Source organism: Varanus komodoensis, unplaced genomic scaffold (assembly GCF_004798865.1).
Source record: "Varanus komodoensis strain SLA01 unplaced genomic scaffold, ASM479886v1 scaffold59_3, whole genome shotgun sequence".
In the NCBI taxonomy this organism is placed as follows: Eukaryota; Metazoa; Chordata; class Lepidosauria; order Squamata; family Varanidae; genus Varanus; species Varanus komodoensis.
This window is the reverse complement of record NW_025336222.1, coordinates 286,134-295,792: the sequence shown is the minus strand read 5'-3', so window position 1 is coordinate 295,792 and position 9,659 is coordinate 286,134. Positions and strand designations below refer to the sequence as shown.

The 9,659-nt window shown below is 47.7% G+C and overlaps 1 protein-coding gene across 2 annotated transcripts; it reads right to left on the bottom strand.

The window, feature by feature from the left end:
• Positions 1-469: 469 nt before the first annotated feature.
• RDH5 (retinol dehydrogenase 5) lies at positions 470-7,088 on the bottom strand. 2 transcript variants are annotated; one of them, XM_044449606.1, is made up of 4 exons: positions 6,776-7,088; positions 4,811-5,069; positions 2,009-2,184; positions 470-794 (listed from the first exon to the last, which is right to left on the bottom strand). In XM_044449606.1, the coding sequence occupies exons 1-4, from the start codon at positions 7,086-7,088 to the stop codon at positions 571-573; spliced, it is 972 nt and encodes a 323-aa protein (XP_044305541.1). In that variant the 3' UTR covers positions 470-570. The 2 variants fall into 2 exon arrangements, with proteins under 2 accessions (XP_044305541.1, XP_044305540.1); XM_044449605.1 differs by having other exon boundaries at positions 2,021-2,184.
• Positions 7,089-9,659: the final 2,571 nt, after the last annotated feature.

Here is a 9,659-nt window from a genome sequence, read left to right as displayed (position 1 = left end):
GCACTCCCTTGCCCTGTGCGGACACTTGAAAATGCTGTGGGGGAGAGACTGTGGTTCCCAAGGAAAGCCAACTGTCCTGCATAACTTGATTTTCTGTACCCTGTAATATTGAGTCTTTCATGCCAAACACACAGGACTTCCTTGTAAGACAGGATGACTCAGAAAGATTTATAACCTTTGACCAGTCACCTCTGCAATATCCCCTGCTCTCCCATGCGCTATCCATTTAATCTGTTCCTTTTATTTTGGCACTGGTTTTCTTATTCCCTTCCCTTCCTCTGCTCCGTATGTTTTACACGGCTACAGCGGCTGAGATTTTCCTTAACCAGTCCCTCATTCTTTGTGCCTGAAATTTTTTCCTTCTATGGGCTGGGTGCCCATTCTTGTTGGTGCGATTGATAATAGCATGTTCTAGAGTCTCAGAAACTCCCTCTGATCTATGGAAGAGAAGCTGGCTGGGCAGTGGCTTTCTTTCAATGATTGCATCTTTTATTTCCTCATAATTGCCTAGAAATGTGGTCTGCCTGAGAGTTGGATCACAGGTTTGGGCAAAGGAAGAGGCATTGGAGTCTAACGGACCCGCTGGGCAGGCTTGGGGAGAATGACAGCCAGAACAATGTCCACCAGGAAGGCAGGTAGGTAAGAGGCTGGCAACCACACCAACTTGGCATCCCAGCCAGCGCTATAACGGGAACGAGGGTATTTGGCCTGCAGGGCATGCTCCATGCAGTCGGTCACTTTGCTGAGGTCTGGGTCACAGATGATGTTCATGATGAACTTCTGCACCTTCAGGTCTGTGGAGAGGCAAAGAACTGCAGTCAACAAAAGTTTTTAAAACATCCTGTGGCCCATTACCTTTTGCTTAGTACTTAGCCCACTGTAGCCTGAGGTCATGGTGTTGGGGGAGACCCCTCTCTTGGTTGTGGTACACGGTGCACATGCCTCCATTCCTCTTAGTTGTCCCCCTTAGACCCACCCTTGGCTTAGTATAGCTGCTTCAGGAACCAAATTAAAATGCCTTTGCACCTGGCCAATTAGGATCTCTGTCTCAAGCTCATTTGTTAGGATTCTTTTTTTGGCTTCAACAAAATGTGTGTTGTAGGCGCTCAGCACCTGTCTCCCTCTCTTGCAAGCAGTTTCAAGAAAGCAGCTTTCCTCTAATATTATACTCCTAAATAACGTACCTACAACAAGCAGTTGCAAAAGCAGATGAAGTTTTGTAAGCCAGTTATGAAAGTGGCTCATGTCCCCATCCCTGAGCTGCCCAGCTCAGGCCTCAGAAACTGGGAGATTTGCTGGGGCTTTCCACATACGCTGCCCTGGCCTCCACCGCCGTGGGAGCTGCTTGGATGTCATGCGGAGGGAGGGAGCTCTGCCCTCTGGAACAGACCAGTGCGGGTGCTGCAAACAGTGCAGAAACCTGCATCGAGGTACTGAGGTGTACATGTAAATAATTCTGTAACAATGGGTTGGTGGGGAAATAGAAGGATTGATTTAAGGCAAAACACCAAAAGAGGGTTGGAATTTGCTACATGTGTTGTAGGAAAACAGAAAATCCACGAGAGTTTGGATTGAATGCTGGACTACATGTTAAGAGTCATGATGCAGCTTTTAGCTGAGGATTAGCTGTTCATTTATTTAATAGAATGGTCTGGGACACCAACTTGGAAGACCACTACCACCCATCACAATGGGAGTATTAACCCCCCCTTTATCCTGCAGAGAGAGCAATTTAAAGGAAAAAAGGGGTGACAGGGAAAAGGTTTAACCTTCCCCTTGTGATATATGATGGTCCCAATTAGGGTTGCAGGTGTCTACATTAAAGTAAATAAAAAGCTAACCCCATTTACGTGCACTGTAATTACTGTGACATGAGTTTTGGCATTTAAGATGCTTGGATTTCTTCCTATTCTGTACCTTCAGAAGAGGTACTGGCTGGTGCAGCTCATAGCCCTGATCTTCAGAGCACAGACCCGGCTCTTCCCTCCACTCCAGCAGCTGTGGCTGCACAAACACTCACAGTTTGGGAAGAAGTCTTTGCCGTAGCTCTGCTGGGTCTCGGGGCTCATGCGGTCCCAGAGCTGTCGCAATGAGGCCTCTATCGAGTCAAGATTGGTCACGGCGGTCTTGAAAAAGCCTGGCTCCACAATGGAGACCTTTACTCCAAAATGGTACATGTCCCTCCTGAAAGAGAGGGCTTCTGTATTCTTCACTGCAAATGCCAGGGTCACATTTCTCCCATGCAAAGCAGGAGTCTTTCCACATCACCAGTTCTGAACCACAAGAATTACACTGTTTGCTCATTTGTTACATAAAACCAGACTCTTGTTTGTGGCTGTATGGAATGTTAAGGGGAAAACTACAGCTCAGGAGAACTTCATAAGTGTTACACAGGAGAAGGTGTGTATCCACTTTTTTTTTTTTTAACCAATAGTCCTCTCATGCTTTTAACTCTTGCATGCCTGGCATAATATCAGCACTGAATTTTTCCTAGCATCACATCTGCATGACAGGATAAGTGCCGTTGGTTAATTTCTGCCTCCTGTTAAGGACACAGAAACCCTGTTGACAATCCTATATGCAGCAAGTACAAAGAGAGAAACTTGTCTGTGAAACTGCTTCCTACTTTTCCTAGTATAAGTTGAAATATCCATTCCTGGAAGGTTAAGGACTTAAAACTATTCACCTTGCACTTGTAGCATCTCATGAAAACACGTCTCATGGGATATGGTGAAACACCAAGCTGATTTTCACCTTTTTTTTTAAACTGCTTCACAAGTAACCTCAACTTTAAAGCCTGAGAAAGAGCACATTTTGATTTCTGTTTAAGCAAGAAACTGCTTTCAAATCCTGAATGAAGTAAGTTGATGCAAATATTTAGGAGCTTCGAGCATAAACATCTGATGATAAATTGTAGGACAGACATTTGCAAAGAGCGGGGAACACTGCACACTTGAATTCTTTGCATATAATTGGATCCAGGAACAGCAGAAGAAAGGCTGGAAAAAAGAATGTGAATTCAGAGCTCTCTCTCTCTCTCTCTCTCTCTCTCTCTCTCTCTCTGTGTGTGTCCCACACACTTTATTATTTATTTATTTATTTAAAACATTTCTATGCCGCCCCCATCGCAACAAAGCCTTGGGACAGCTCACAAAGAATACATAAAACATACAAAAATAATAATAATATAACAAAAGAAGAAAAAATATTTAAAAACCCCCGGTGCATTCTCGGCTAAAAATTTTAAAATCCTAATTAATACAAATAATTTAACAATTAAAATAAGTTTTAAATAAAAAGGTCTTAGCCTGGCGCTGAAAAACAAATAACAACGGTACCAGGCAGACCTCTCTGGGAAGCGCATTCCATAGATGGGGCGCCACCGCAGAGAAAGCCCTCCTCCGGGTACTCACCCTCCTAATATCATTCACAGAGAATTCCCGGAGAAGGGCATCTGTTGCTGATCTCAAGGGGCGGGAGGACATATATGGGTGCAAGCGTTCCTTTAGATATCCAGGTCCCAAGCCATTTAGGGCTTTATAGGTCATAACCAACACCTTGAATTGGGCCCAGACTTCAATCGGGAGCCAGTGGAGCTGACGGAGAACTGGGGTTATATGAGAACAACGCCCAGGCCCCGTCAGCAACCTGGCAGCTCTATTCTGCACCAATTGAAGTATCCGGACCGTCTTCAAGGGTAGCCCCATGTAGAGCATGTTACAGAAGTCTAATCAGGAAGTTACCAGCATGTGTGTCACTGTCGCCAGGCAGTCGTTCTCCAGGAAGGGAAGCAGTTAATGTATCAGCCGAAGCTGAAGGAAGGCGCTCCTCGCCACCGCCGTCACCTGAGCTTCTAGAGACAGCTCAGGGTCGAGAAGCACTCCTAAGCTGCGAACCCTGTCCCTCAGAGGGAGTGCAACCCCATTTAGGACAAGGCCCAAGTTTCCCATCCCGAGGCCTGAGCCACCCACCAACAGGACCTCTGTCTTGTCTGGATTCAACCTCCGTCTTGTCTGGATTGCATACAGTGTTGTACTATAACATGTTCGAATGCGCAGAGGCTGGCAGCAACATGTTAGTTGCCTCAGGGGGGCAGGCGGGTTAGCTAGAACTGTAATCCTATATATAGAAAGTGCTGGGAATAAGTCTTGCTGAATTCAGTGGCATCCTTCCAAAGGCAAAGATGGCTCTTTTTCCACCAGTAGGAAAAGGGGCTGAGATAAAGTTTTCCTCCAGCTCTTTTCCCCTTGCTGTTGGTCAAACTCAGCTTGTATAACAGGGATGGGAACCTTGAGCGCAGGGGCCAATTTGTCTTACCAGACTTGGGGCCTGCCCTAGGACCTGCTCTTTCTAACTGGAAATAACAAAAACGAGGCCACACTATTCCCCTTCTTAATCCTCTACCCTGCACCTTTCTGGGTTTTTTATGTGAGAGAACAGAAGATTGAAGATGAAAGAATAGAGAAGACATTAAAGAAGAGGAGTTGACTACTGGAATAAGGGAGAGGGACCAGGAAGGGAAATGCACAGTAGAACCAAGAGAGTGGGAGAAGACAAGGATAAAAGCCTAGAGGCAAGGGAGGGGAAGGGGAAAGGGAAAGGGAAAGGAAAGGAAAGGAAAGGAAAGGAAAGGAAAGGAAAGGAAAGGAAAGGAAAAAGGAAAGGAAAGGAAAGGAAAGGAAAGGAAAGGAAAGGAGGGAACAGTAACATATGGATGGAGGAGCCAGTGAATGTGAGAAATGCCACTGGTGACTGAAAGTGAGCAGCTAGCACAGGATGAGCAGGAGTAAAGCCCTACCTGTTCTCCTACCTGAGGCTGTCGGAGAAGGCTTCAACAGTGTATTTGGAAATGCAGTAGCCACCGCCATTGGCTGAGAGGCGACCCAAGACGCTGGAGGTGTTGACCACACGGCCACGTGCTTGCTTGAGCAAAGGCAGAAAGGCCAAGGAGACCTCTATCACCCCAAAAGTATTAACAGCCATGACTTTACGGTAATCCTCCACATTCATCCACTCTGTGGGGCCAATAGGGTTGGCCACGCCTGCGTTATTCACCAGACCGAAGAGCCCTGGGGTGGAAGGAGAAAAGCAAGGAAGTAGGGAAACAACTTTTATTTTCGCCACTCAAACTGTGACCTGTTTCTGCCTCGGTTGAAGTCTTTGTGCTCATGCCTTTGTTGCCCTCCATGGTGATGCAAGTAGACAGATACCTGGCCTTCCTTGCACCCCTGATCCCAAGTCTGTGCCAGCTCAAAACATCTTGGGACCTGACGTGAAGCAGCAAATGGCACCCCTCTCCCAAGGCCCAGTGTATAGCAGTTTGGCACTTGGGAAATGCTTGTGAGCTTTTTCCTCCTCATTTTTGTCAGCAACAAAACAGTAACGTAGTTAAATAACTCTTTGCTGCTCTTTAGTGACACCCCACATCTGCTGCCCAGTCACGCTGCCCAATGGCAGGACCGGCTCTGCCCTGCATCCCCTGATGTACCAGGCCATGGAGTCAATGGAGGTGGCTGGGAAGGAGCGCGCTGACAGTGCTCCAGGCCACTGAGAGGACAGTGGGAAAAGAGATGCTGCAGGAGGCTGCCCTATAGAGTCAGGCCACTGGGCCCTCATCTAGCCCTACTACTGCCTGCTCTCACTGCCAGCAGCACGGCAGTCCCGGGTTGTCCTCAGCCTCGCATCCCATGCTTTCCCAGGAGACACCAGAGACAGCCTGGGCCTCCTGCGGGGGAAGCAGATGCTCTGCCGATGAGCCGTGACCAACGTCCTACAGGTAAAGCTGCAGGATGTAAGGCTGTGGAAAAGTCTGCCCCACTCATGCCCCTCGCTGTGATCGCAATACAGAGTGTGACGCATTCTACCAATTAAAGGCCGGCGTAAGATTGCTCATCGTTGGAGCCTTGATGTCCCAGTGAACAGCTGGCTTTACACGGGCGTCGGTCTTCTTTACACAGCAGCGCTTTCTGGTCCCACACACCTACTCTCTGGCTAGGGCTCTGTGTTGTCTCTGCTGTAAGTATTAGCATTCTGTGCAAAAGCAACACAACTTTTGTGTCTGGAAAAGTTAGATTCTGCAACCTGTCTAAATAATGCAGATTTGTGCATGTCATTGTGAAGCTTTATTTTACACGGAGCAATGGAAATCTAAGGCACCGAGTTCATATCCCCAGGAAGGCTGCAGGATGACCTCAGGGCAATCACTTGTGAACCCTACCCCATCTCACAGTAGATTGTTATGAGGATAAAATGCGGGGGGGGGGAATGTCTGTTTGGCCCACTGTACATGATTCCAGGCTCCTTGCAGAAAGGTGGGGTAAAAATAGAATAAGATAAAATCTTAGTCACCATTCTAAGGGTTACAAGAATCGTTGGCCACACTTCAAAGCATAACTCCAAAGCCAGAAGGGCAGAAGTTGGGAACTGCATGAATGGAGCCGGTTGGAGCCAGGGGTCAAACTAGATGGCCTGGAAGGCCCCTTCTGACCCACTTTGTTTCTCTGTTTCTAAGTCCAAAAGTAAGCGATCCGGTGCCTCCACAGGTATTTTGAGTCACAACTCCCATCAGCCCCAATCATCAGGGCTGCTGGGCTGAGGGATTATGGGACTTGTAGGCTGGAGGGAAGAACACTGAGAGAGGTCAGCCGGCTTCTGACTTCTCAGCTCTATACCACATTCTGCCCTTTTCCTTTCCTCTCTGCACGGTCACAATAGCACATAGACTAGGCCGCAGCCTTGCCTTCTCCCCGATCCCTTTCGGGAGGGAAAGACTCACCTCTTACACCCACTTCTGCCTTCACCCACTCCACCGCTTTGCGGATGCTCTCGGAGCTGGTGACATCAAGCAGGGTGGTGCGCAGGGCTGGCGAGCTCGCACGCTGTAGGTTATCTGCCCCTTTCTGAGTCAGACAACCTGCCAGCACCTGGAAGCCCTTCTTGTCAAGTCTCTTGGCCAGCAGGTTGCCAAAGCCCGTGTCACAGCCCGTGATGAAAACATACTTATCCTTGAAGGAGCTCAAAGTCTGTCGGTCACGCCAAAACCAGAGCACGGCCCAAAGACAACTGAAGAGCGCGACGTAGCACCACATGGTGGGATCTCACGGAAGCCCTGCAGGGACAGCGAAAGGCCCATCAGTTCTTTCTCCCAGGCTCAGAAATGGGATCGAGGAGCCTAATCACATTGCCACACTTTTAATACTGTCTTCCCCAGCCTGTGCTGGGGTACAGCGGCCAACTTCTCCAGTCAGCATGTCCAATAGCCAGGACTGGGTATTGTTGCCCAAAATATCTGGAGGCCACTAAGTTGGGAAAAGCTGTAACTAAGCTTCTGGATCTAGAATAGAGTCTTCTTTAGTCTGTTGGTATCAAAGCAGTCCTGTTCATTACCTCTGTCAGATTATTATTTAGAAAAATGTGAGGCAGGCCCTCCTCAATCAGACCAAAGGCCTATTTAGTCAGCCTTTGGTTCCCGCGGTGTGTCCAACCAACTCGCAAACAGTGCATGAATACAACCATTCCCTCCTTTGTGGATCTTCCAGCAACCAGCATTCATAGGCGGAATATCTCTGATACTGGGGGTGATATATGACTATCACAGCTGACTGCCATTGATCGCTCTTTCCTCCTGCTGCTGAAACTCTGATGGTTGCGAATTAGAGGATTTGCTCCCACTCCAAAATTCCAGGACCGGAGAGCTTTCATAACCCAGTTTTGTAACTGGCCTGGTCCCAATCTTACAGATTACGTATTACCCAGTGCAAGTTTTCTTCCAGAAAACAACGGCCAGGGGGAGAGAAAGGCCAGGGGGAGGGAAAGGCCAGCATGCATTAACAAGTGCTGTAAATTCACCCATATGTATTTCACCCAAATAAGATCTGGAGCGCTTGCATGGTTTTCCTCTGGCTGGAGTGGATCACGGCTACTGGGGCGTGCATTCAGATCGGTCCTGGGATGGTCCCACAAGAGGGTCTGTTGTGTCTTTCAGAGAGACACTATCATTCTGGCTGTCACATAATAATTCATTTAGTATATGCACACTGACCACGTCCACTAGCACAGGGACAGCACTTGGCTCACAGTCTGATGGGTGTTTGAGTTGCCTTGTGGCAACCTTAGGTGAAATGTAGCCTCAGCTGATGGGATAAAGATGAGCTCAGAACCTTCCCTTGAAGCACAAGGACAAACTGAGTCACTGTGCCCAAGGATGGCTGCGGATGCAGTGATGGCTGGATCACGGCTCTTGGCTGGATACAGCAAGCTCTATATTCCAGGGAAACAAAGTTCCAAAGCTTCTAACAGCTGCTTTCTCAAAGTAAAGCAATGCCTCCTGTTCTTTCATCGTCAGGCATGGTTTCCCTCTACTTGTGCATCAGCTTGAATCCAAAAGAGCTTCAATGAAATCTTTCCCTCCCTCCATCTGCAGAAAGAGGATGTAGGTCTTGTCTATACATCAAACAGAAAGAAGTGTCATGAAATGGGAGAAACCTGAGATCGATCCATTTAGACTGCAGATTTTAAAAATCCCCCTATATTAAAAACAATTTCCCCGTGAGCAAAACTATTCTCCACGATTTGCTAGCTCTTTAACTATGAGGGATATTTAGTTTCAAAATACACACACTTCCATGTGTTTTGTCTGTTTTAGCCTACCACCTCTTTCTGCTGCATCTTTAGACCCGATTCAATATCTGCATTGCTTTTTTTCCACTGAGAGAGACTTTGCATGTCAGTCCATATCTCCAGACACACACCTTCTGCATGTATTTAGACTGTGGTCCAACCCAGTTCTGAAGAGGAAGGGAGAATGCAGCTGGTACGTAAATGCCTAGATTTGTCTTTAAGGTTCCTGAGGATGCTGTTTCATTACCTGAAGCAGACTTCAGGGTTGGTGCTCTGGAATTTGTCAGATAAATTAGGTAGCTATTGGCCTGCACCCTGACTGCACACCAAAAGGGATGCCAGTGACTGTTCACCTCAGAGACAATTGTGAAGACATCCCAAGGTGGCAAACAAAATCATGCGAATCAAGTATAGGGCAAAAGAAATCAGGATCACTGAAAGACACACAGTAGCAGGAGAGGACACGGACCCTTAAGATTTGAACTTTTTGTTTTTGAAAGAGCATCCGTAACCAATTATATTATCCTCTTCCAACACTGGAATGTGTGAAACAGAATTTCCAAATCTGCTCTCATCTCGTGCAAACAAGCTTTGGACTCCCTTGCACACAAAAGAGATACTTGACTATCAGAACAATACCCAGATTTCAGCTCTGTCCCTCTTTCTCCCCGTTCTTCCAACTGCAAGAGGAATTAGCTATCCATCCAGCCCTGCAGGGAGAGGAGTGAAATGAGGGTTTGTTTCCCTGCTTTTCAGGGAATGCCCGGGACTGGACCGCGTGCCATGCCAGCCTCCCACTTCTTGTCTCCCTTACCTTCTCACTTAATGTGTGCCTTGATAGCCTCAGCAGACTCCGGCAGTAGCAGAAACCGTAAATCCTTGCTGTGCTTTGGACCCTTTATCCTGCTTGGCTGCTGCTGTACAGAGTGGACGAAAGTTCTGCTCTTAGCCAAAGTCCATGAGAGGGAAAAGCTGGAACCCTCCCCCAGCAGCCCCTGATGGTGGCCGCCCAGGGGCAGGGACTTGGCCCAGCATTAACT

What these genes read in the sequence shown, in the direction of transcription:
- RDH5 (XM_044449606.1), bottom strand. Translation starts at nt 7,088, where the DNA reads ATGTGGTGCTACGTCGCGCTCTTCAGTTGTCTTTGGGCCGTGCTCTGG. An exon ending in GCCTTCTCCGACAGCCTCAG is followed by an intron (nt 2,185 to 4,810) that starts GTAGGAGAACAG and finishes CCTCTCTTTCAG; the next exon opens with GAGGGACATGTACCATTTTG. An exon ending in CCCAAACTGTGAGTGTTTGT is followed by an intron (nt 795 to 2,008) that starts GCAGCCACAGCT and finishes GCCTCTCCACAG; the next exon opens with ACCTGAAGGTGCAGAAGTTC.